The sequence below is a fragment of the Pipistrellus kuhlii genome, unplaced genomic scaffold, assembly GCF_014108245.1.
Source record: "Pipistrellus kuhlii isolate mPipKuh1 unplaced genomic scaffold, mPipKuh1.p scaffold_m20_p_1, whole genome shotgun sequence".
Classification (NCBI taxonomy): Eukaryota; Metazoa; Chordata; class Mammalia; order Chiroptera; family Vespertilionidae; genus Pipistrellus; species Pipistrellus kuhlii.
Window position 1 is genome coordinate 49,640,152 of NW_023425404.1, and position 24,636 is coordinate 49,664,787.

At 55.5% G+C, this 24,636-nt stretch overlaps 2 protein-coding genes across 4 annotated transcripts; one reads left to right on the forward strand and one right to left on the reverse strand.

Annotated features, from left to right (window-relative positions):
- Nucleotides 1-529: 529 nt before the first annotated feature.
- Nucleotides 530-4,247, reverse strand: DUOXA2 (dual oxidase maturation factor 2). Of its 3 annotated transcripts, none has more exons than XM_045582999.1 (6): nucleotides 4,101-4,247; nucleotides 2,794-2,851; nucleotides 2,392-2,526; nucleotides 1,928-2,141; nucleotides 1,300-1,514; nucleotides 530-914 (listed from the first exon to the last, which is right to left on the reverse strand). In XM_045582999.1, exons 1-6 carry the CDS (start codon nucleotides 4,245-4,247, stop codon nucleotides 742-744), a joined length of 942 nt encoding a protein of 313 aa, XP_045438955.1. In that variant the 3' UTR covers nucleotides 530-741. The 3 variants fall into 3 exon arrangements, with proteins under 3 accessions (XP_045438955.1, XP_036299399.1, XP_045438957.1); XM_036443506.2 differs by having other exon boundaries at nucleotides 530-935; XM_045583001.1 differs by having other exon boundaries at nucleotides 819-935; nucleotides 1,225-1,514.
- A 384-nt stretch (nucleotides 4,248-4,631) lies between these two features.
- Nucleotides 4,632-23,912, forward strand: DUOX2 (dual oxidase 2). Its single transcript, XM_045583009.1, is given in 36 exon segments — nucleotides 4,632-4,744; nucleotides 5,223-5,306; nucleotides 5,580-5,669; nucleotides 5,891-6,055; nucleotides 6,720-6,907; nucleotides 7,049-7,250; nucleotides 7,453-7,477; nucleotides 7,479-7,567; nucleotides 7,570-7,616; nucleotides 8,042-8,102; nucleotides 8,241-8,337; nucleotides 8,778-8,868; nucleotides 9,140-9,242; nucleotides 9,722-9,885; nucleotides 10,930-11,105; nucleotides 11,309-11,427; nucleotides 11,815-11,952; nucleotides 12,170-12,283; nucleotides 12,476-12,678; nucleotides 12,912-13,097; nucleotides 14,107-14,332; nucleotides 14,411-14,504; nucleotides 16,425-16,606; nucleotides 17,115-17,184; nucleotides 17,611-17,694; nucleotides 18,410-18,588; nucleotides 18,677-18,907; nucleotides 19,073-19,172; nucleotides 19,856-19,905; nucleotides 20,190-20,317; nucleotides 20,570-20,723; nucleotides 21,839-22,068; nucleotides 22,325-22,483; nucleotides 22,828-22,983; nucleotides 23,090-23,218; nucleotides 23,522-23,912. Coding segments are annotated over 36 exon segments (4,710 nt in total). The 5' UTR covers nucleotides 4,632-4,671; the 3' UTR covers nucleotides 23,645-23,912.
- Nucleotides 23,913-24,636: the final 724 nt, after the last annotated feature.

Genomic DNA, 24,636 nt, shown 5'->3' on the forward strand with positions numbered 1-24,636 from the left:
ACGCTGAGTACCCCTCACAGTCATGAGAACGTAGAATTAGGCGCAGCTAAGCACGGTGCAGTGCATATCCCCACCAAACTCGGGTGCAACGCGTACCCCCACCAAACTCTTCCCGTACCCCTGGGGGTATGCGTACCATACTTTGGGAAACACTGCCATAATGAATAAACTGGAATTAGTGAATAAACTCCAAGACGCCATTCCCTCTTAGCTCACTTAGCTGGGCCAGCGGAGGGGGATCCCACTGGGGGTGTCAGTGGGAGGGTGAGCTGTCTGGTCACCGCGCCCTTATCATCCCCTGGGGGTGGCTCAGGAACATGCTGTCTTTGGTTGGATCTCCTCTGAGCTCACTAGAGGGCGCCCTTCTCCCAGATGTTTTCCTGGGTTACTCTGGAATCTGGATTCTCCAGCTGGAGAGAATCCGGGTGGGCAAGGCAAAGAAAATGTTCAATGGCTGCCTGCAGCCCAGCGAAGTCTCTCGATGGCGCGTGTCCCACAAGAATCTGGAGGAGCCATGGAAATGAACGGAGAAACGTTTAAAAAAAAAGGGGGGGGACACATTTATTTGCAGCTCATCTTGGGAGACTTGGGTGCAAGGTGCATGCCTGAGGCCACCCACTGCAGAAAGGAGGAGCACCCCAGGGTAGTGTCCCGCCAGGCGGTAGAGCCCCCAAGGGCTGCTGGGTTGAAGTTCTGCGCCCGGGGACCGAGGCGGAGTAGGTGTCGGAGGCTGGAGTCCCTTCACAGGTTAGTACTGATCGATGCATCCGAGGCCCCGAACTGCTTGTAGAATGGGTTGTTGAGGCTGAGAGCAGAGTCCCCTCTCGCCTGGTTACCGCCATTCTTGACGCTTCGGTCCAAGAAGGTGCGAAGCGCGTTGGGCCTGGCGTAGTGGAGGCCCACCACCGCCCCTCCTAGGAAGAGGCACAGGACGCCTGCGGCGGCGCCCGCATAAGGAAAGGGGCCGTCAGGCTCCGGGACAGAACCCGCCTGCCCTCTTCCTCTACGGAGCCACCCCTCCCATTTCTTCACACACACACACACACACACACACACACACACACACACACACACGAGGCCCTCTAATACTGATTGCATGACACAGGGTTCAAGTGCTAACTGGGCAATGTGCCACACCCTTCTGCAGAATGGGTACAACAATGCCTGCCTCTCCGAACTATCGAACTATCGAGAGGGGCAAAACAGCAATGCAGACGAACTCACTTCAAACTGGAAAGCGCGCAACCGGTGTCAACCCCGTCCCTGTCCCCCGCCGCCCGGGCCGCCGCTTGTCCTCACCGGTGGCCAGCGTCACCCAGAAGGCGGCGCCGTAGTGGCTGGCGATGGCGGAGGCGCCCAGGCGCAGCTGGCAGAGCGGCGCGCCGGAGGTGGAGGCGAAGGCCAGGACGGCGAAGAGCGCGAAGGCGCCGGTGGCCAGCAGCGCCAGGCCCCCGTACAGCGGCGTGGGCATGGACAGCAGCGCGTTGGAGAGCAGCCAGAGGCAGAACGCCACCCTGCGGGGACACGGCGTGCTGCGAGCTGCTCCTCCCGGCCCGCGGATCTGCAGCCTCCGGGTCCCTACCCCAGCCCCAAACCCCGGGTGGCGTGGCGGAAGTGCAGGGGGAATCCCCAAGGGTGTAGCTGGATCCCAGCCTTTGAGGAGGCTCTGTGTGGTCCTGACCTTCTGATCCGAGGGGCGATCATACTCATCTGAGCGCATTGGACACAGACACACAGACACACACACACACACACACACACACACGCAAACGCGCACACACATGCACACGCGCGCACACACCCTCGCACACACACATGCACATACGCACGTGCGCACACACACACACACACACACACACGCACGTGCGCACACATGCGCGCGCGCGCACTCATACACTCACAGGCACACACGCGCGCGAGCACTCACCACAGCGTGGCGGAAGCGTAGCGGCCCGCCAGGCGGTACTGGCGGTAGAGGCCGCAGGGGCTGCTCGGGGTGAACTTCTCGGCCAAGTAGAGGACCGGGTCGGGCAGCCCCCTCTCCAGCGCCTCCTCGTACTCCTCCGCGTAGTCCTCGCCCAGGCGCCAGCTGAACTGCTCGTTGTAGTCGATAGTCTCGTTCAGCTGCTGCACTGGGGTCCCTGCGGAGGGCGGCGGGGTCATAGGGACCCGGAAACTAAGTGGATTCGGATAGTAAAGCGGGGGCACGAGAGAAACGGGTTTGGCCACGGTTGGGGAACACGCAAATGCAAGAGGACCATGAGTTCTGTGACCCCTTGAGACCTGAGAGGTTCTGCAGATGCCCCCCTTCCCCCCACACACACTCCCGCCACCCCCAACCCCTCCATGGGGTCTGTTCTCCCTAGAAGTTCGCATCGCCAGCCCGCTCACCTGTGAGTGTGATATTGATCCCCTCCAGGCCCACGTGCAGGCCCACAAGGGCTCGGACGCGGGCTGCGCTGAAGGCCTTGTAGGATGTGTTGGCGTTCGCTCTGCCCACTGCCCACTCCGCACTGAAGTGCACCGCTGTGAGGAGGGGGAAGGGGGCGGTTAGGGGGAGGACTGGGGAGATGGAACTGGGAGAGTGGTGATGGAAGGAGGAATACTGTGAAGACAGATGGGGGTGGAGGTCCAATATGGTTTACATGGTGAGAACCGGAGAGTGGGCACTACAAAGAGCTGGAGAATGGACAGAGGAGGGGGAAAGCCCAGTTCTCCATTTTCCCAGGTGCCCTCTGCCGGCCTCCTTCCCCGCCCCAGGTCCTCTCCCCATGGGTCGCATCACGCACTCACCCACGATTTCTGCGCCGATGAACAGACTGAGGAGAACTCTCACCAGCCAGAACCAGCGCTGCAGGAACAGGCACGGGTTAGGCCTGGGTACTGTTCAACCAGAGTCCCCATGCCACCTGGGTGTTTAGTGCTCCTGCAACTGCCCCCTCTTGCCGCAAGTCCTTTCCCGGTCACATTCCTGGTGTTTTGAGGCTGAAGTTAGGCTTGCTTTTCTTTCAAGTCCCTCTGAGCCACTGGCATTTCTGATGTTTTCTGACCTTGTGCTTGCATCTCCCCGACCCCATTTCCCAGTCCACCTTGGAATCTGCTCTCTCTCCCTGCCTGGTGCTCTCCGGCAACCTATATCCTCCTCTTCCCATCCCCCACCCCACCCCCAGCTACCTGGCTCCTGGGCCTGGTTCCACCTCCTGCTCAGGTCACTGCCCTGGAAAGGCTCAGTGAGTCCAGAAGTGCTAAGCAGGGAAGGGTCACCTCCCCCAAGAGAAGGAGGCCCTGGGCTTGGTGGCCAAGGTGAAGAGGTATGAACACAACCCCTCAGGTATTCCTTGGTTTCCTAGGAAACCAGTGCAGGACAAGACCCAGGGAGGCTAGGTGCTCTGAGACTTGAAAAACAAATTGGGTTCTTGGAGAGAGGTGGGAGCCTGTGTGGAAGTGTCCGAATCCTTAGGATAGGGGCATCCATATACCCAGCACACAAGGAAACACAGCAGTCTGAGCTGCTAGTTTCTGTCCTTCTGGTGGAGAGGTGAATGGGAGTGGGAGGAATGGAGCTGCAGTAGGGGGGAGAGGCAAGGAGGTTAGAAAGCACATAAACTGAAAGGGCCCCTGGTGGGTACCTTCTCTCTCTCTCTCCCTCTCTCTCTCTCCCTCTCTCTCTCTCTCTCTCTCTCTCTCTTTAATTGAATTTTTTACAGAGAGGAAGGGGGAGGGATAAAGAGTTAGAAACATTGATCTGCTGCCTCCTGCACACTCCCTACCAGGTATGAGCCCACAACCAAAATACATGCCCTTGACCAGAATCGAACCTGGGACCCTTGAGTCCGCAGACGGAAGCTCTATCCACTGAGCCAAACCGGTTAGGGTGGGTACCTACTCTTTACAGCAGCCTCCTGAATGACCCACGGGGCCAGTCTCTAGGATGTCTAGAATGGGACCTCTCCCCGTCCTTGGAAACGGGTGCTTGCTGCACTAGACTTCTGGGTCTGCCCCATCTGTGCTTGTCTGATATTCCATGGAGGTCCTTGCTGCAGTCTTTATCTGTCCTGGGTCCTCCAGAAACAAACTATGACGCCCCCAGACCCACTTACCGAATGGCCACGAATCCCTGGCAAGATGAGCAAGAAGCTGGCAGCCAAGGTCAAGAACACCAGAATGACGATGAGCAGCGGGACGCTGAAGCCAGCGGCATGCCGGGACTGAGGGTAGAATGGCAGCTCGCCATCCCAGAGGGTCATGTTGTAACAAGGACCGGCGGGCGCTGTTGTCAGGCGGGTAAGCCGGGAGCGGAGCCTGCTTGAGCTGGGGCGTCGGAGCCTGAGTTCCACTTTTCTGTACCCCGCCCCTCGCGTGCTAAGGCAAGACCCAAGGAGTTGGAAGCGCTGCCCTCAATGCTCGGGGTTGACCCGGGAGGAATCGGGTAGGCGGGAAAACGGAATTGTTTCTCACAGCCACCTTCTCGGCTCTGCGGGTTTGCTCTGCGTTTGGAAGTCGCTCGGGACCCTGACTCCTTTTATAGCTGCTTGTGGGCCGCGTACCAAGCAGCGTTGGGGTTAGGAAGTGGGATCTGTCCAGGAAAAGATCATGCAAATGAGGGGAGGCGGTCGCTAAGCAAATGAGAGGAGACCTGCCCCCTCAGCCGGGGGTGAGCCCAGAGTCTAGATGGTCACACCTGTAACCGGTCTAGCCAGAGTGGACACCCGCCCGACGTGCCTCGGTGGACCCAGAGCGCTGGGTGAGAGCACCGTGGGAGGCTGAGCTGGTGAGTGGGTGTGGGCATGGGGTGGTGGAGGCAAGATGCTGAGCAAAAAACACACAGAGTCCAAGAGGAGGAAAACCTTCTGATCCCGACAGGGGCTCTCAACCAGAGATTGGACCGGGGCTTGGGGCTAGATCTTCCCATCCCTCCAGTCCATGCACAGACATTCATTTCGGAGTCTGAGGTGCTGCATGTCCTAGCCTCCAGCTGACTAGCCCCTTTCCCTTCCCTGCTTGCCTGCTTTCTAGGAGAAGCAGTACCCCAGCGGGGGAGGTGAGGGCTGCCACGTCCGCCGTCCACCCAAAAGAGCAGCGTGCCCACGCGGGTTTTGGTAATGCTTCTAAAAGCTTCGCTCCAGAAGTGCAAACAGCTGGTGCCTCCTCCTTCTGTGCTGGCTGTAGGCTGTGGGGACGCCCGCTTTCTGTCCCTCACATACCCACCTCCCGTTCCCCAGGCTGCACGCTCAGCATGCTCTACGCAGGACCAGAGACACTGATGCTGCTGGGAGCCCTGCTGACTGGATACCTGGATCCGGCGGGTAAGCATCAGGTGCCCTCCTCCCGAGATGTCACTCGGTACGCCTGGGGTTGAGGGAAGGGAGAAATGAAGTCAAGCGGTTCCCTGAGGCTGGAAGATCGTGCTCAGCAGGCTGGGAAGCTTCCCTGCGCAGCCTCCACGCGGCGCAGGCGCAGGCACAGCCACTTGGGTCGGCTTGGGGACGCTGGGCGAGCCGGGCTGAGGTCGTCGGGGACCCGGGTACCGGGGCATCGCAGGGAGGCTGGCACCGAGGGGAACCCTCTCTGACCCACAGGCGGCCAGGACGCGCTCTCACTGCCCTGGGAAGTGCAGCGCTATGATGGCTGGTTCAACAACCTGAGGCACCACCGGCGGGGCGCGGCAGGTGCGTCCGGGCGCGGGCGCGGAGAGCGAGAGAACCCGCACCGCCCCCCCCGCCCCCCCCCCCCCCCCCCGCCTCCAGGCTGCCCGCGCGGTGGCCTCCTGTGCATCCCCCGGGGCCGGGAGACTAGGGAGGGGGGTCTTGTCACCAGTGAGGGTAGAGGAGGGCAAACGTTCCGGGCTGGTTGGGGGACTGAGTGCTCAGACACAGCCTGTTTTCTGCAGGCGGCCCCTTGCGACGCCTCGTACCAGCCAACTACGCGGACGGCGTGTACCAGGCCCGGGGGGAGCCGCAGCTGCCCAACCCGCGCCGACTCAGCGCCGCCGTTGCGCGGGGCACAGCCGGGCTGGCGTCCAGCCGCAACCGCACCGTGCTGGGGGTCTTCTTCGGTGAGGGCAGCGTGGGAAAACACGAGGGCTGATCCGCGGAAGCCCCTCTGCAAGCCCACAGCCACACACCCCGACCCCCACTAGGCAGAGCGAAACTTTTTTCATCTCAGAGGGATCTGGGCTTTCCATTCAGGGATCTTTGCTCCCATAAATTTTCTTTTTTTATTTTATTAAATTATTATCTGCGTACATATCTTACCATTGCCCCCCCCCCCATAGATGCCCTCCCTTCCCAGAGTTGTGTGTCCATTGGTTGTACTTATATGCATGTATACAAGTCCTTCGGTTGATCTCTTATCTCCCCATAAATTTTCTTTTACCCCTTAACTCCAAACCCAGGAGTGCCACCGGACCTCCATTATAGTTCTCAGGAGCGGAGTCCCCTGCCATGCTCTCCTCTCAATATGATCATGCTCTCCCTACCCCCACCACCTGCCCCCCTAACCCACCACGACGGAGGAGAGGGGGAAGGACCTATTAGATGTAGACTGGCTGGGGAGGGGGCTTATATTAATTATATTGATTATCACAACAACTTGGCAGATCAGAAAAAAAGCCACGGAGCTGCTGGTAGAGCTTGCACTCAAACATCTGCCTTTTGGCTCTTGAGAAACTTGGCCTCAGGAAGTGGCGGTTCTCACCAGTTTGCACCCCTCGCACGCAGGCTACCACGTGCTCTCGGACCTGGTGAGCACAGAGCGGCCTGGCTGCCCCGCTGAGTTCCTCAACATCCGGGTCCCACCGGGAGACCCCGTGTTCGACCCCCACCGGCGCGGGGACGTGGTGCTGCCCTTCCAGAGGAGCCGCTGGGACCCCAAGACCGGACAGAGCCCCAGCAGCCCCCGGGACCTGGTGAGGCCGGGCAGAGGGCGGGCGGGAGCTGCATCCCAGGCAGGTGGGGGGAGCCCCCCTCACCCCCGGACACCGCCTGGCCCTGGCCTTGCCCCCCAGCACCCCTTTCCCGCCTCAACCGCCCCCTTGCTGACCCGCCAGACCAACGAGGTGACGGGCTGGCTGGACGGCAGCGCCATCTATGGCTCCTCGCACTCCTGGAGCGACGCGCTGCGCAGCTTCTCCGGGGGGCAGCTGGCGGCGGGGCCCGACCCCGCCTTCCCGCGGGGCGCGCAGGAGCCGCTGCTCATGTGGAGCGCGCCCGACCCCGCCACGGGCCAGCGCGGGCCGCGGGGGCTGCTCGGTGAGGAGCGGGCCGGGGAGGAGGGCGGGCTGGGGCGCGGGGGCGCTCCCCTGGGCCACACCGCCCCTCCCCCTGTCCCTCTCCGCCCCCTCTCCCCTCTCCCCTGGACTCCCCTCCCCCCTCTGGGTCACACCGCCGCCCTCTCCCCTTCCCGGTCCCGGTTCCCGTCGGTAACGCAGCTTCCCTCCGGCGGGGCCCAGAGCCTTCGGGAAGCGAGGGAACCGCGAGCTTCCTGCAGGCGCTGGGCCCTGCTATGGTTCCGCTTTCCACAAAACCTGGCGCCCAGAAGCTGGCCCGCCGCCACCCGCAATGGGGCGAAGGGAGCTGTTCAGGCACGCGCGCAAGAGGGTCATCGCCACCTACCAGGTAGTGCACGGCCATCCCGGCAACCCTTCCTGTCCTGCTCCACGAGATTTCTCCCTTAAGAGCCATCCATCCTTGGGACACATCGGCCACCCAGAAACACCTTTACTGGGACAGCTGGTGACCAGAACGGGGGGACCTGCATTCCCTGGCTCGCAGGACTTCCTGCTCATGTGGAGAGCCAAAGTCTGGGCGTGATAGAGAGGCAACATGCCGCTTACACAAGAGATGTAGCTGTACCCCCTCTCTCACCCCCAAATCCCTTATTCCCTGTGGGGAGGCCTCAGCTCCTCTCCCACTGGAGCTGCCTTTCCCATGGCTGCCCCTGCCTGGCCGTCCTCTCCCACTTCAGCCTTCCCTGGGCTCAGACCCCTCCTGGCCTGGCAGCTGGAGCCTTCGCCCCACCTTTCCTCTTTCCTGACCCTCAGAACATTGCTCTGTATGAGTGGCTGCCCAGCTTCCTGCAGAAAACACCCCCAGAATACACAGGTGAGGGCATGGGGGCACCTGTGTGGAGGGGAAGCTGTGGTGTGGGTCCATGGGCGGAAAGAAGACAGGGGGATGCCTGATATGGGAGGATGGAGGGCTAAGGAGTTTATTTCTCCTGTTCTTCCTCCCGTGGGGCAGGGTACCGCTCTTTCCTGGACCCCAGCGTCTCTCCAGAGTTCCTGGTGGCCTCTGAACAGTTCCTCTCCACCATGGTGCCCCCTGGCGTCTACATGAGGTGAGGGAGAGGCTGGCCATGGGAAAGGAGGCAGGGCACTGGCAGAGGTGGTAATTAGTGGACATGGGGCCCTGGAGCTCTTTATACACCTCTACAGTGACATGCAGGACGCAGACATTGGGGTCCTACAACAGGACCCTGGGATAGGAGATTCAGCCTTAACAGGGAAATCTCCCCAGCTCCCTGTAATGACTGAACTTCAGTTGCTGAGAGCAGGATTTGTCCATCAGCTGGATAACCCTTTTCCCTCCTTCCCTTCCGACGCTGCGTGGACAAAGAGCAACCTTTATCTTCAAGCCACACACATAGCCAGAACTTCAAAGAAGTTCAGGGACCACCCCTCAGACCTGGACAACCTCCTCTGAAACCCTCACCTAACTCAACCCTATCTTAGCGTCTTCCCTGAATCCTCTTACCACATTCTTGATTCCCTATTTCAGAAACGCCAGCTGTCATTTCCAGAAGATCACCAACAAGGGTTTTGGCATCTCCCCAGCTCTCAGAGTCTGCAACAGCTATTGGACTCGGGAGGTCAGCCTGGGGTCAGGGTCAAGGGAAATTGGCTCAAGGTCAGCCTCATTACATAGGCTGGGGAAAGCAACCATTCCAATTCTCGAGTGTTGCTGCTCCAGGGTGGTGGGAGATGAAGGGTGGAGTGATCAGAACATTATCTGGGGACAACAGCTCAAGAGAGTCTGGGATTGGCCAAGGGACCTTTGTCCTGTGGCCCAAGGTTAGAGGGACCAGGCTCTGGGAAGGGACCTGAAAGCCTACCTTGACTGAGAGTCTTGTTTATTTCCAGAACCCCAACCTGAACAGTGCCCAGGCAGTGAATCAACTGCTGCTGGGAATGGCCTCCCAGATTTCAGAGCTGGAGGACAGGATAGTGGTTGAAGATCTTAGGGGTGAGCTCTGGAACCAGAAGGGAAAGGGGCCCAGGGATTCTTTTGAGTTAATCAACAGGTAGACCTATGGTACCTACAGTGCAGGGACAGTGCAAACAGCCACTTACAGTTTAGTGTTGTTTTCATTCGAAATTGCCTATGTCTGAGTATGTGGGGGAAGGGTGGCACCACAATCTCTCTAAAGGTTTTCATTCAGTCCTGTCTTGATGTTGAGGAGGTAAAGGCTAGGGAATTTTCTGTTGGGTAACTAAAGCAGTCTTGAGTCTTAGGGGAAGAGACTTAGCAGAAAAAGTCTCTTGTAACATGGTGACATGGACTCCACACCAAGGCGAAGATGATATGGATACAGTCACGTGTAGACAAGTGCTGGGCAGGGGGGGGGTTTGGGGGAAGGTGGTGCCAACAGTCTAATTGGAGGGTATTGGGCAAAGACGGGTTGATGTGACTGAGTCTATTGTCTAGTCCTCTCCCCTCCTTAGATTATTGGCCTGGCTCTGGCAAGTTCTCCCGCACAGACTACGTGGCCATCAGCATCCAACGTGGCAGGGATATGGGGCTGCCCAGCTATAGTCAAGCTCTGCTAGCCTTGGGTTTAGAGAACCCGAAGAACTGGAGTTACTTCAACCCCAACGTGGACTCCCAGGTCAGGAACAGTAATGATACTAATAGCAACTAAAGCTTTCCTGGGGCCCTGCTGTTCCCGGTCCTTTACACATGGAATTCGTTTAATGTACATTGGGAATGTGGTAGGGCAGATAGCCTGTTTCCCCAGAAATAAGACAGTGTCTTATATTAATTTTTGCTCGCAAAGATGCGCTAGGTCTTATTTTCAGGGGATGTCTTATTTTTCCATGAAGAAGAATACGGTACACATTCATTGTTAAATGAAAATAAAGGAAATTTATTACCTGTATACGGTACGGTAGTATGGTAGTTGTCAACACAAACCAGACAAACTGTGAATCCTACAATATCAAGAATTTACTCATTTATTCAATGACAATCATGTCATCATCTTCTGGAACATCATCAGAACAATCCAATTCCTGAATTTCCTGGTGAATTTCTTGTGACTGCATTTCTTTCAGAATCAGTGGACCAAATCCCTCATGTTTAGCGTAGGGGGGGCCTTATTTTCAGGGGGATGCCTTATATTTCACTCAGAAGGAAACCTGTAAGCAGGTCTTATTTTCAGAGGATGTCTTATTTTCGGGGAAACACGGTACTACTATGATCCCCATTTTATCAATGACATAGTTGTGAAATCACTCAGAGATGCAGGATTTAAATTCAGCCACCTGATTCCAGAGTATGTTCCTCATTGCTACATTGTACCATTCCTGCAGGGTGGCCCCTGGGCGGGTGTCATTGTCCTATTCCTGCGGGGTTCCTCCCCAAGAGTTGAGTGACTCTGGAGCTGCTGATCATTGGGGCCAGGCAGTCTTGGTAGCGATGGTCACAAGATATATCCTTAAGCATTTGACAGTGGTCTCATCATGGGCAGGGATACACTGGTCCTCCCACAAGATTTGCCACCAGCTGAGGAGGCTGCCTAGAAAGAGGCCTGAACAGCAAGCCAAGTAGCTGATGGGGTTCTATGTTTGAGGGATGGGGCAAGAGTGGCTGCCCTCCCCAACACTTGGACACATGTGTGCACACACGTACCTCACCTCCTGTGGTTCCCCAGGTGTTGGAGGCCACAGCTGCCCTGTATAACCACGACCTGTCCCTGCTGGAGCTACTCCCTGGGGGACTCCTGGAGAGCCAGGGGGACCCTGGACCCCTTTTCAGCGCCATAGTCCTCGACCAGTTTGTGCGTCTGCGGGATGGTGACCGTTACTGGTTTGAGAACACCAGGAATGGGTAAGCCCTGCCTGGCTCCCGCTTGGGCTTGGGCTCAGACCCTCTGCCTGTAAACAGTCCCCATGGGCCCTTGATTCCCAGCTGGCCCCACCTTCTCCCCAGACCCTCTGGATCTCTTTCCTCACCCGGGTACCTGGTGCTGAGTTTGCTAGAGGCCTACAACCCACTCCCATATCCAAAATCCTTGACTTTCTCCAACTTAGGCTGTTCTCCAAGGAAGAGATTGCAGAGATCAGAAACACCACTCTGCGGGACGTGCTGGTGGCTGTCACTAAGGTGGACCCCAGTGCCCTGCAGCCCAATGTCTTTATCTGGCAGGAAGGTAGGTGGCCTGGGAGAACACAAGAGATGGCTGCCAGAGAAAGGACTAAGATTTGGAGGAGGTGTGTGTGTGTGTGTGTCACTTGGTGCTGTTCAGGGAGCCAGGCACCAGGCTGCCCCCTCCGTGTTAGTCTAGGAAGCCTGCATTAGGCCATCTCCCCCACTGGAGACTGGACTAGTTTGCAGGCTGCAAGCTGTGGTGAGTGCTGCGAGATGGGATGTGGAAGGGGACTTTTGGAGGGGAACATGTTCCAGTGAGGCGAGCCTGGGAGAGAGGAGGGTACCTGTTTTTTGTTGTTTTTGTTTTTTGTTTTTTTCAGGAGAGAGGATGCTTGGCCAAGGAGTAGGACCCTCAGGCTTTGAGATTCTTTTGTGCCATCTCCCTCAGGTGCACCGTGTCCTCAGCCCAGGCAGCTCACAACTGATGGTTTGCCCCCCTGTGTGCCCATGGTCGAGTTTGACTACTTCAAGGGCAGTGGTCCCGGTTTTGGTATCACCATCGTGGCTCTTTGCTGTCTTCCTCTAGGTGGGCCCTTCACCCCCTCACCCCTCTCTCTTCTCCTGCCTCCCCCTTCCCATGGTCTGTCCCTGCCCCTCATTACCTGCTGGCTTGCAGGACTAGTTACTTGGTATAGTCGAAGCCAGGCAGAGTGGGCTTTGGGAAGGAGGGGCAGCAGCCAAGCCTCAGCAAAGCTTCAGGTGAGGGGCTCCCCTACCCACTGGCTCCTTCTGATCCCCTTCAGTGAGTCTGCTTATCTCTGGGCTGGTGGCCCATTTCCGGAGCCGAGAACTCAAAAGGTTGCAAAAGAAAGGCAAAGAGAGTATGAAGAAAGAGGCAACTAAAGATGGAGTAGCAGGTGAGATGGGACTGAGGAGGAGGGAGCAGGTGGGGACGGGGGGCGGGGGGGAAAGAGGAGGGAGAACCAGGTTACAAATATGGGGAGAAAGCCAGATTTTGGGATGCCTGTTCTGACCAGTAGAATGGTACTGGGCTGAGGGAAGGGGCCTGGGGACCTCTGCTGAACTGCTCTACCCAATCTTCTCCACAGCGATGGAGTGGCCAGGCCCTAGGGAGGGGAGCTACCCCGTCACCATTCAGCAGCTCCCAGACAGGTGTCTTCAGGTCCTGGACAGGCGTCTCTCTGTGCTGCGCACCATCCAGCTGCGGCCCCTGCAGCAGGTCAACCTCATTCTGTCCAGCAACCGCGGACGGCGTGCCCTTCTGCTCAAGATCCCCAAGGAGTACGACCTGGTGCGGCCCATCCCACCTCCCCTCTCACAGCGAGTCCTCTCGAGTCACCCTCCTCTTAGCTACAGAGCTCATCAAGAAGGCTGATGGTGGGAGAGGCACTCCTTTCAGAGGTCCCCTGACCCTCCTCTGACCTTCTTGAGCCACTCACCTACCCCCAACCTAAGGTTCTCTGAGGGGAGGCTAAACCAGAAGCTCAAGCTCTGAGCATCGGGCTCAACCGTCCTCCCACCCAGGTGCTGCTGTTCAACTCCGAGGAGGAGCGAGGGACCTTCGTGCAGCAACTGCAAGACTCCTGTGCGCACTGGGCTCTGGGCCTCCACCTGGCTGAGATGGGAGAGAAGGACCTGTTCAGGAAGGCTGTGACCAAGCAGCAGCGGGGCCGCATCCTGGAAGTCTTCTTCAGACACCTTTTTGCCCAGGTGCCATGGCTGTGCCTTTTGAAGATAGGACCGACCCATGGGTTGGAGGGAACCTTGGCCTGATAGGACTCTATATGGGTGAACTAAGCTTCTGCTCCATGGGCTGGAGACATCCTAGCGTTGCCACTCTCTAACTGTGTGACCTTAGGCAAATCACATGACCTCTGCTCTGTATCTTAGTTTTCTCATCTATAAAACAGCCTATTAAAATAGGATTTGTCCCTTGTGGGTTGCTGTAAGAATTCAGTGAGACAATCTACATCAGTGGTTCTCAGTCTCACCAGTGTAGCCCCTAGACCAACAACAGTAGCTTGAACTTAGAATTTGTTAAAAATGTAAATCTTTAGCAGCCCTCACCCGTTGGGGCCCATAAACCCGCCAAGGGATTCTGATACACTCCAACATTTGAAAAACACTGTTTTATGTACAAAGGCTTGGTACAGAAGATCTTCTGATAGCTTTGATGAGAAGACAGGAATTTAACTCAAGCTTATATCATGAGCCTATGGTAAAATTGGTTTTGTTATACCTTGTTTTGCTTAAAATCACAGAACCTATTGATGACAGTAAGTGAGGAGTTAACTGTACATTGTAGACATTTAACAAATGGTTGCTGCATATAAATGACTTTTTAAATCTTTAAATAATGTGCAGAGACCAAGACAGGCACATGGCAGCTTGTCTGAATTGGTAAGAGAACATATCTCTAGCCTCTTCCTGCCTGTCCATCCATGTCAACTACATCTTCTGTCCCCAGTATAAGCTTTCCCACTCAGCACCATTCCTACTGTTCCTGGATCTTGGGTCCAGGGAGAAAATGCTAGATATTGAAGCTACTTCCTCTACAGAGGAGTAGGGGTCCAAGTCAGGAGCATATCTGAGGACTAGGAGTAGCCACCAGGGCTTTCCTTTCTTTGTTGGACTTCAGAGAGATGTGAAGGGTCACTGATTTGCATTCAGCCAGGACTCACTTCCTTCTCTCCTTCCCGCTCCTGCTGCCTGGGTACAGGTACTGGACATTGACCAGGCTGATGCAAGGGCTCTGCCCCTGGACTCGCCACAGAAAGTACGAGAGGCCCTGACATGTGAGCTGAGCAGGGCTGAGTTTGCCGAGTCCCTGGGCCTCAAGCCCCAGGACATGTTTGTGGAGTCCATGTTCTCTCTGGCCGACAAAGATGGCAATGGCTACCTGTCCTTCCGGGAGTTCCTGGACATCCTGGTGGTCTTCATGAAAGGTAGGGGATGGTGGGCCAACCCAGGAGCCAGGGTTATTTCAGCAGAGAGACGACCTGGATCCCCCTTTCTCCTCCCAGGCTCCCCAGAGGACAAGTCCCGTTTGATGTTCACCATGTATGACCTGGATGCAAATGGCTTTCTCTCCAAGGAGGAATTCTTCACCATGATGCGGTATGGGCTGGGCCCCTCTAACCCTGAGACTTCTTGATGTTTTCAACAGGAAAACAAGTCAGATCAGAGGAGTGTAGGCAAGGAGGCAGTCTCAGTGTGTCCTAGACTCTCAGAGCAGTCAGCTTCAAAAGTTTGACCCTTCTGTCCCCAGCATAAGCTTGCTCACTTGGCATTCCCCAACTTTGCTCCAGGAGGGTCACTATCTGCACTTTCACATCAGCCAGAAAATTCTCCCTCCCTAATTAGAAAAAAAAACACAACAAAACCACAACCAACCCTCATATGACCACTAAAAAAGTCCACTAACCCCTTCTGGATGCTTTTGGATCTTTGTGAAGTCTGCAGCATGCCTAACACTGCTCTGTACAGTGAAATCACAGGTGGATGGAACATGGGCAACTTTAGTCACTCTTCCAATATTAATCACCCTGATTAGCAGCAGGAGGAAAACAGACAGTTCCTCTATTTTCTGACCCTCCTCTCTTACTACTCCTTAAGCCATTTCAGGTTGTAGTGTCTTGATAAAGATCAGTTTTGAGACTTCTTATTCCTGAAGACAATGCTCCAGTAACACAGTCCCCTTCAGCCCCATAAGGATGGGGTTTCCTGATGAATGCACCTCCTCTATGCTGTGATTGGCACGTAACAGGCATTCAATACAGGGTTAACTGAATAAGATGGAATAAATGACCAAATGAATGAGTAGAATGCATACAATAGCTCAGGACCTTTTAAAAGTCCTCCCCTTTAAGCCTTCCCATTGACTTCTGTATTCCCCTTGCCTGCCACATCCTTCTCACAGTCCAGATACCACTACTGGACATGGGCTTCTAGAAGGGATGGGTCAAGTTAGCTGACTGCAGTCTGTACCTCGCTGGGTGTGCCATTGCAGGCCCAGGCCAGAGAACATCCTAGGGAGTTTAGGAGAGGGTCCCTGCCCCCAAGGCATGAGCTTCCACCTTCTCATCCTATACTCAGTGTGTGGGCCTTCCTCAGTCTCGTTGGGATGATGTGTTTTTTAGTGTGATGGCAGTGCTTACTGTGCCATGTGGGAAAAGCTCTTTATCTTCTGGGCTCATAGTTTCATCCCAAAACACAGCTTAAGAAAACAGTGTAGCCGAAACCGGTTTGGCTCAGTGGATAGAGCATCGGAATGAGGACTGAAAGATCCTGGGTTCGATTCCAGTCAAGGGCATGTACCTTGGTTGCGGGCACATCCCCAGTAGGGGGCGTGCAAGAGGCAGTTGATCGATGATTCTCTCTCATCGATGTTTCTAACTCTCTATCCTTCTCTCTTCCTCTCTGTATAAAATCAATAAAACATATTTAAAAAAAAAAAAAAAGAAAGAAAGAAAAGAAAGAAAGAAAACAGTGTGCCTACTGCTGCTGCCACTCTGGGTGCTGTCAGATTGGGTGTGGAAACACTCCTGCCTGTACCTTGAGGTTTTGGCACGAGGAAACAGCAGCCATTGCAGCTATATCTCCTTCCCCCTGTCTCTCCCCCTTCCTCCACCCCCGTTTTCTATGCTCCTATTGGACTGTGAAAGAGGGAGCGCAGTGATGGTGTGGGAGACATACGGGGAGAGAGACCCTGTCAGAGGCAGAGGCCCTGTCATGGCACCATGGCATACCTGGACATGTCCCTACACTAGGAGGACATTCGTCCCAGTTGTAGATGTCTCCCTGTTTGAAGGTTGCTATCTTTCCTTGGTCAAGGTCATTTCCAGTTTTGTTCTGCCTTTTGAGCTCGTGGTCACCCCACCTAGCTTAGTGTCGGGGACAGGCTGGATGACTGTCTCCTCAGTGTTATTTCCAGGGTCACTGGCAACAACATGAGATCATCCATGGCCCGCCCCTCTCTGCACCTGCCTGGGCCTGGCCTCACCAGGTGACAGGCTGCTCTCGCTGGTCCTCTCCCAGGTCCTTCATCGAGATCTCCAACAACTGCCTGTCCAAGGCCCAGCTGGCGGAGGTGGTGGAGTCCATGTTCCGGGAGTCGGGCTTCCAGGACAAGGAGGAGCTGACGTGGGAGGACTTCCACTTCATGCTGCGGGACCACGACAGTGAGCTCCGCCGCACGCAGCTCTGCGTCAGAGGGGAAGGTGTGTGAGTGTGTAAGGGATGGTCAGAGTCAAGGAAGGGTGTGTCCTCAAAAGGAGACTTCCCAGAGTACAGAGCCCAGATCTCATTTTTTTCCTTAGTCCTTGGTGCTTAGCGCTGAGTCAGGCATGTGTAATCAAGGGTGTAATACAGCCCTGCACAAAAATGCCTGCTGAGGATTCAAGAGTGAGCCGAAATCCAGCCTACAAACCAAGCCTTGGCCTGGATTGTATCTGGCCAGAGAAAAAGGCACTACTTCCTTTACACAAAGGATCTGCAGGCCCAGGCATCTACCTGGAGAGGGTTCCTTTTCCCAATTGCACAGCATTGCCACATTGTCTAGCAGTGGCTGCCCTGTGTGCAGTGTGGTGAGCGAGGGGAACAAAGCTGGAGCAGGAGATGAGGACATGACCAAGGACCTTCCCAGAGGGCAGTGGGTGGTGTGGGAGGGACAGTCTTCCACTCTACTCCACCCCACCTCATGGGGAAGCCTCTTGTTCTTCTCTCCAGGTGTTGGAGACATCTTTAAAAAAAAGATCAGCAGTCGAGTTTCATTCATCACTCGAACTCCTGGAGAACGGTGAGAAGGAATAGGGCATTGGGAAGTCCCTTTGGCCAGGTGCCCTGCAAAGAAATGAAGGAAGTAGGGCTGGCTGAGCCCGACCCTGCGGTCAGACATTGACCTATGAAAGTTACCCTCAGTCCACGGCTAGTCCCAGCCCAAATTCTGCTGCCTCCCACACCCCGTGCTGCTCAGGAGCCTGGCTCTCTCCTGCCACACCAGGACAGAAGCATCCTTTAGAACAGATGTCCAGATCATATTTATTCATTCTGCCTTGTCTCCTGTCTCCTACTCTCTGACCAGTTTTATGGGCAGGTTGTGTGGGCAGGATGGGTCATAAGAATCACCCCTACCCTTCCCCACCTCAGCCCCAAGCTCTGACCTGGCAGTTCTCCTCTGGCTGCAAAGACAAGGGGAGAACTTGACCCACTTTCCTTTTCTCAGCTCCGGCTCCCAGGGAGTGGAGCTCCCTGCCTCAGACGCCCCGGAGCTGGGAGGCCCCGGGCTGAAGAGAAGGTTTGGCAAAAAGTGAGTGTTTCCTAGACCCTTGGGCCCAGGAGACATGGGGAGAGACCTCAGGGTCTTTGGGTTCTGCCCACACCACCTTGACACACAAGACACCATCCTGTGTCTTATTCCATGAGTACCTAACTTGATTGGAGGGCTACAGAGTCCAGTGATCAATATCCTAATCTTCAGGCTAGCATCTGGCACTCAGACGCGACACCAAGTCTCCTGGCTCCTGCCTGCTTTGGGCAGAGCGGTGAAGCCTGTGCAGGGAGCAGGAAGAGGGAAGGACAGAGCAGGCAGGAGGAAGAGGAAGTAGAGTAGTAGGGAGACAAAAGAGGAGGCGGATAAAACAAATAAAGATGAGAGGCAAAGGTTTGGCAAAATAAAGCTTATTTTGTAGCCCATCCTGTCCCCCAGGGAGTCACCCGGTCTCCTTCATGGGGTGATATATATTTTTTAAATTTAAATACATTTTTTGTTGATTCCAAAGAACAAGGGAGAGGAAGAGAGAGAGACAGAAACATCAATGATGAGAGAGAATCATTGATCGGCTGCCTCCTGTACGACCCCCACTGGGGCCTAGCAATCCAGGCCTGTGCTCTGACCAGGGAATGGGACTCTGACCTCCTGGTTCAGAGGTCGATGCTCAACCACGGAATCACACTGGCAGGGCTGACATTTAGTTCAAGTCAGGGTGCCTTGACCTTATAGCTACTTGCCTTTCCGGCTGCAGGGCCGCGGTGACCTCCCCGCCGCTGTACACGGAGGCGCTGCAGGAGAAGAGGCAGCGGGGCCTGCTGGCCCAGCAGCTGCAGCAGTACAAGCGCTTCGTGCAGAACTACCGGCGCCACATCGTGTGCATCACGGTCTTCTCGGCCATCTGCGTGGGCCTGTTTGCGGAGCGCGCCTACTGTAGGGGCTCTGGTTTGGGGCGGCGGGCGGGCAACAGGAAGCCCTCCGGATGCTCTTCCCGCTCCTCAGCGTCCCGCTCTGTCCCCAGACTATGCCTTCGACTCGCCACCCTCGGGCATCGCCCAGACCACCTTTGTGGGCATCATCCTGTCCCGGGGCACGGCCGCCAGCATCTCCTTCATGTTCTCCTACATCCTGCTCACCATGTGCCGCAACCTCATCACCTTCCTGCGGGAGACCTTCCTCAACCGCTACGTGCCCTTCGACGCCGCCGTGGACTTCCACCGCTGGATCGCCATGGCTGCTGTTGTCCTGGCCGGTACGTGGCTCCCGGGTAACCTCATTGCTGCAGCCCCCCTGGGACCAGCTGTGGGGGAAATAGTCCGGTGACTGGAACTGCTTTTCCTTCCATCTCTCCCCCTGTTCCTCCTCTTTGCCTTGGAGTTGGCCCAGAGTGGCATCTCTAATGGTCTGTCTCTTTCAGTTCTGCACAGCGCTGGCCACGCGGTCAATGTCTACATCTTCTCAGTCAGTCCACTCAGCCTGCTGGCCTGCATCTTCCCCAGCGTCTTCGTGAATGATGGGTCAGTTCTGGGGAGGGTCCCCTGGGGACACTTGGGCGCATCCAAGGGTATAATAGAAAAGAAATAGATGGTCCCAAACACTCCACTGAGTGAGGGTGAAGTGCCAGCCTCCTGGGGGAAGCTGAGAGGGGAATTCCTCAGCCGCAGGAAGGAAGCTGGCTATGACTGGCCAGGAAAGGAGATTGGGAGATGAAGTTGGAGACTCTTTCCCACACGTACCTGACACGCATCTCAGCCTATTGCCATTCACTGGGCAAACATTCATGGAGCCAAACATTGGATGGAGCCAAAGAGTAGGGGATGCTAAGGCACATGCAATCACTCAGCAGATACTTACAGGACATTGGCTATGTGCCTGGCACTGTTTGGGCATAGGGATAGGGCACTGAGCAAAACACACACCCCTGCCCTCACTGGATTTACAGAACATGGACCAAGCCCTGAAGGAAGCAAAGGTCAGGCGCAGTAGGAGAGTTCAGGACAACACTGGAGGAGGCATTGCTGAGAGGACAGAGGGTGGAACGGCAAGAGCTTGGGTGGCACATTCCCTGGAAGGATGGTGGGCCCTCTGGGTGGAGCCCAGTCATCTCAGGCATCAGGGCCGGCAGGAAGAGAATCATGTTGTGACAGTGGCGGAGCCCCTCCTGCACCAGCCAGAGGTCCCATGTGCCTTTGCCCCACAGGTCCCAGTTTCCTCAGAAGTTCTACTGGTGGTTCTTCCAGACAGTCCCAGGTAAGGAGCGGGGCTGTGTGAGGGAACTGGGGGTACAGTCTGAGGACTTCCGCTTTTGTCATCGTTTCCCCATGAATACACACGTATGTGTATAATAATCAGCGATTCCCTTTCCAGCCTCCCGGACAAGCCCCAGCTGCAGCCCCCTGGGGCAGGCTGTCCTGGGAACTAAGGAGGGATGAGGGAGGTCAGGGAAGAGGGCAGAATGGGGGGATGCTCTTTGCATTCTCAGAACAGGCTGGAGTGCTGAGACGCTACTCTGTCCCTGCCTCCCATACCTCCAGGGATGACAGGAGTGCTTCTGCTCCTGGTCCTGGCCATCATGTATGTCTTCGCCTCCCACCACTTCCGGCGCCGCAGCTTCCGGGGCTTCTGGCTGACCCACCACCTCTACATCCTGCTCTACGTCCTGGTGAGGGACTTTTCTGGGCATGGCCCGGCCATGGGGTAGGAATGAACACTCACGATGGGAGAGGGAGCAGGCTGAATTGGACACCAGATCTCAAACTGAGACCTTGAGATCTGAGACCCCTGAGACCCGAAGCCAATTCCATCCCCATTACCCAGCCCAGGTCCAGGGCCCAAGCAGAACGTATGTGGGCAAGGGGAGGGCGGGAAAGGGGCCTGGCTGGACTTCAGCTACACTAACTGGCTGTGTCTCCAGATCATCATCCATGGCAGCTTCGGCCTGATCCAGCTGCCCCGTTTCCACATCTACTTTCTGGTCCCCGCACTCATCTATGGGGGGGACAAGCTGGTGAGCCTGAGCCGGAAGAAGGTGGAGATCAGCGTGGTGAAGGCCGAGCTGCTGCCTTCAGGTACCAGGCCTGGCCTGACCTTGGGTGCGGAGCACAGGAAGTCGACTTAGGGTGTGTGGGACTAGCTTCCCAGACCTCCTACCCGACCCTGACCCTGAGATGGCCTTCTGGGACCCCTGCAGCGTTCCTGATGCAAATGCAGTCCCAGGAGGACTTGTAGACAGTGAGAAGTGACTATGAAAAGAGATAGCTGAGAGTGCGGACTAAGGCATTTAAGGAAAAGAAAGACCCCCCACACGTGTGGCCTGGGTGCAGGACAGGAAACCATATAGCCCTTTCACACCCAATTTTGCAGAACAATCCCCTTTCAGAGATAGATTTGTGAGACTCTGTGGTTGAGAGCCAGTGCTGGCTAAAGTGGGCATTCACATCTCTGTCGAGGATGATGAAGATGATTTGAAGTGTCAAGGAACCATCCGACCTTTAGGACTCACATAGTAAGAAAATTAACCTTATTTCTACTTTATTTTAATCAAGATTACTTAAGGACAGAGTTGCAACATGGTGTTAGGATGGCTTTTGTACTCTCCAATAATTGCAAACCTCCTTTTCAGCAAAGAGAAAACAGGACTTAGGCTCAGCTGTGGTCAGGCCACAAAGGGTGTCCAGAAAAAAATTTGGTAAAACATGGTGCCTTTTATTTAGAGGACATGATATAGATTTTCCACCTACCTTAGTGACTTAAACCTAGTTGTCAAGGTAAATCAAATTGAAAAAAGTAAGTCAATTCAAAGAAAACGTAAGTGATAGTGCAGGAGGTGTGCAGACACGGCTATAACAGTGGAGGTCTGGTAAGTACTGAGTTGGCCCCTGGGGAACCTGAGGTCCCCTGACCCTGTAGGCTTGTATTCAGGACAGTGGTTTGGGACCTGAGCCCTATGAGGGAAGAGAGAGCTGAGAGGAGAGGGCCTGCAACAGAGGAGCAGAGAAGCTCTCATGTTACCTAGGAAACAGAGGAGGGTGTCCTCTGACTCCCAGCCCCAGGAGCCCAACTTGCTCAGACCATGTGACTGTCCCCTGTGCCTCAGGCATGTGGAGAGGACAGGGTACCTGCCAGTCCTCAGGTTCCAGAAGCAAGCTTTCTGATCCCTGCCCTTCTCTGCCCATGACCCCAGGAGTGACCCACCTGCAGTTCCAGCGGCCCCAGGGCTTTGAGTACAAGTCGGGACAGTGGGTGCGGATCGCCTGCCTGGCTCTGGGGACCACAGAGTACCACCCCTTCACACTGACTTCCGCGCCCCATGAGGACACACTCAGCCTACACATCCGGGCGGCAGGGCCCTGGACCACTCGCCTCAGGGAGATCTACTCACCCCCGACCAACGGCCCTGCCAGTTACCCAAAGGTGCCAGCGATGGGGAACCACTTTGGGGGCTCTGGTATTGGCAGATGTGTCTCTGTCCTGCCCCTCCCTGAGCCTGGAAGCACCAGCTATAATACCTCAAGGCCAAGCTGGGAGAGGGCTGTTTGCCTCAGAATAAGCTAGAATGTACCTGTATCTTTCTTCTCCTTATACTTCCGCCATCCCCTCACCTTCCCCCTATATCTAGCCTCAGAGCTGGGGCAGGTCTAGGCTCATCCCTTCCCCCTTCTGTTGGCAGCTGTACCTCGATGGACCATTTGGAGAGGGCCACCAGGAGTGGCATAAGTTTGAGGTGTCAGTGCTGGTGGGAGGAGGCATTGGGGTCACCCCCTTTGCCTCCATCCTCAAAGACCTGGTCTTCAAGTCATCCTTGGGCAGTCAAATGCTCTGTAAAAAGGTGAGTGTCTCTCTCTCATTCTTCAAAGGAATCCGAATAGATGGACTGTGTTCCCACATCACGACAGAGTAGCATTAGGAAAAGCCCCTGGCTCATAGGCACTAGGTCTGCCGGGGCCATTTATACCCAGTTTTCTATGTGCCAAAGGTTTTGAGGGAGTGTAGAAAGTGTAGCCAGAAGGGCTTTGCTGGGATCTGTTGGTTAGAAGCCTTGGGCCAAGCTTGTGGGTCCTGACAGAGGGACAGTGTCTGTGGGTCATCTGGGGCTTCCCAGCCTCTCAGGTGAAGGCACCTGGGGTGGAGGAACCTTGAGTTGAGTCCTCAGCTCCAGCCACGTGTCCCCAGATCTACTTCATCTGGGTGACGCGGACCCAGCGGCAGTTCGAGTGGCTGGCTGACATCATCCGGGAGGTGGAGGAGAACGACCACCAGGACCTGGTGTCCGTGCACATCTACATCACCCAGCTGGCGGAGAAGTTCGACCTCAGGACCACCATGCTGGTGCGCCGGGGCCTGCCAGGCAGGGTGGGTGGGTCACCATCTGGGCTAGGAGCTGCCGTGGCTCTGCCTGGCTCTGACCTTCTTCCTCCATTCATTCTGCTGCCAGTACATCTGCGAGCGGCACTTCCAGAAGGTGCTGAACCGGAGTCTGTTCACGGGCCTGCGCTCCGTCACCCACTTTGGTCGCCCCCCCTTTGAGCCCTTCTTCAACTCCCTGCAGGAGGTTCACCCAAAGGTTAGTCCCAACCTCATCCATCTCGGGACTTTGGTCTTCCCCCGAGGACATCCTGACCTATAAGAACCCTGTGGCTCTATCTTGAGTGGGAAACCGCCCGCCCCACAACTTGGCCCCAAGATAAGGAAGGCTTAAACTCCCCACCCCCTTCCCATCTCCAGCTCAAGTCTCCTCGTTGTGGTCTAGGGTTGATGCCCCAGCCATTCCAGCCAGGCTTCAGAAGCAGCTTCCTCCTGAAAGTGAGCCTCTCAAGCCTGCAGGCCCCTTCTTTCTGAAACCACTCTTCCCACATGCACTTGACAGGTACGGAAGATCGGGGTATTCAGCTGCGGCCCTCCAGGAATGACCAAGAATGTAGAGAAGGCCTGTCAGCTCATCAACAGGCGGGACCAGGCTCACTTCATGCACCACTATGAGAACTTCTGAGCCCACCCTGCCTGGTGCCTGCTTCTTCTCTGAGGACTAGCCCACCTGGCAATCTCTTTGTCAGAATTCACTTGTGGCCTCAGTTGGAGAGCCGCTCCCTCATTACCCCACACCCACACCTCCCATGCTCTGAGAAGGGAGAGGAGCCCTGGCCTGTGTGGCTTAGTTGGTGGAGCATCATCCTGTGCATGAAAAGGTCACCAGTTGGATTCCAGTCAAAGTACATGCCCGGGTTGCCAGCTCCATCCCTAGTAGGGGGTGTGCAGGAGGCAGCCAATGGATGTTTCTCTCCCTTCCTTTCTCTCTAAAATCAATAAAAACTTTTAAAAGATCTCATCTGCACCCCTATGTTCATAGCAGCACAATTTACAATAGCTAAAATTTGGAAACGGCCTAAGTGCCCATCAGCAGATGAGTGGTACATCTATACAATGGAATATATGCTCCTATAAAAAAGAAAGAACTTTTGTCATTTGCAAAAGCATGGATGGAACTGGAGAGCATCATGCTAAGTGAAATAAGCCAGTCAGAGAAAGATAAATATCACATGATCTCACACATGTGTGGAATATAATGATCAACATAATCTGATGAACAAGAATAGATCCAGAGACAAATGGGGGGGAGGGGTAGAGAGCAACCGAAGGACTTGTATGCATGCATATTAGTATAACCAATGGACACAGACACTGGGACAGTGGGGGCTTGCCCGAGGTGGGACCGGCTGGGGTAGGAGCGAGGGGGTGGGGGGTCAATTGGGGAAAAAGAAAACATATGTAAAACTTTAGACAATAAAAAAAAAATTCATCTGCCAAAACCAGTTTGGCTCAGTGGATAGAGCGTCAGCCTGCGGACTGAAAGGTCCCAGGTTCGATTCCGGTCAAGGGCATGTACATTGGGTGCAGGCACCTCCCCAGTGGGGGTGTGCAGGAGGCGGCTGGTTGATGTTTCTCTCTCATTGATGTTTCTAGCTCTCTATCTCTCTCTCTTCC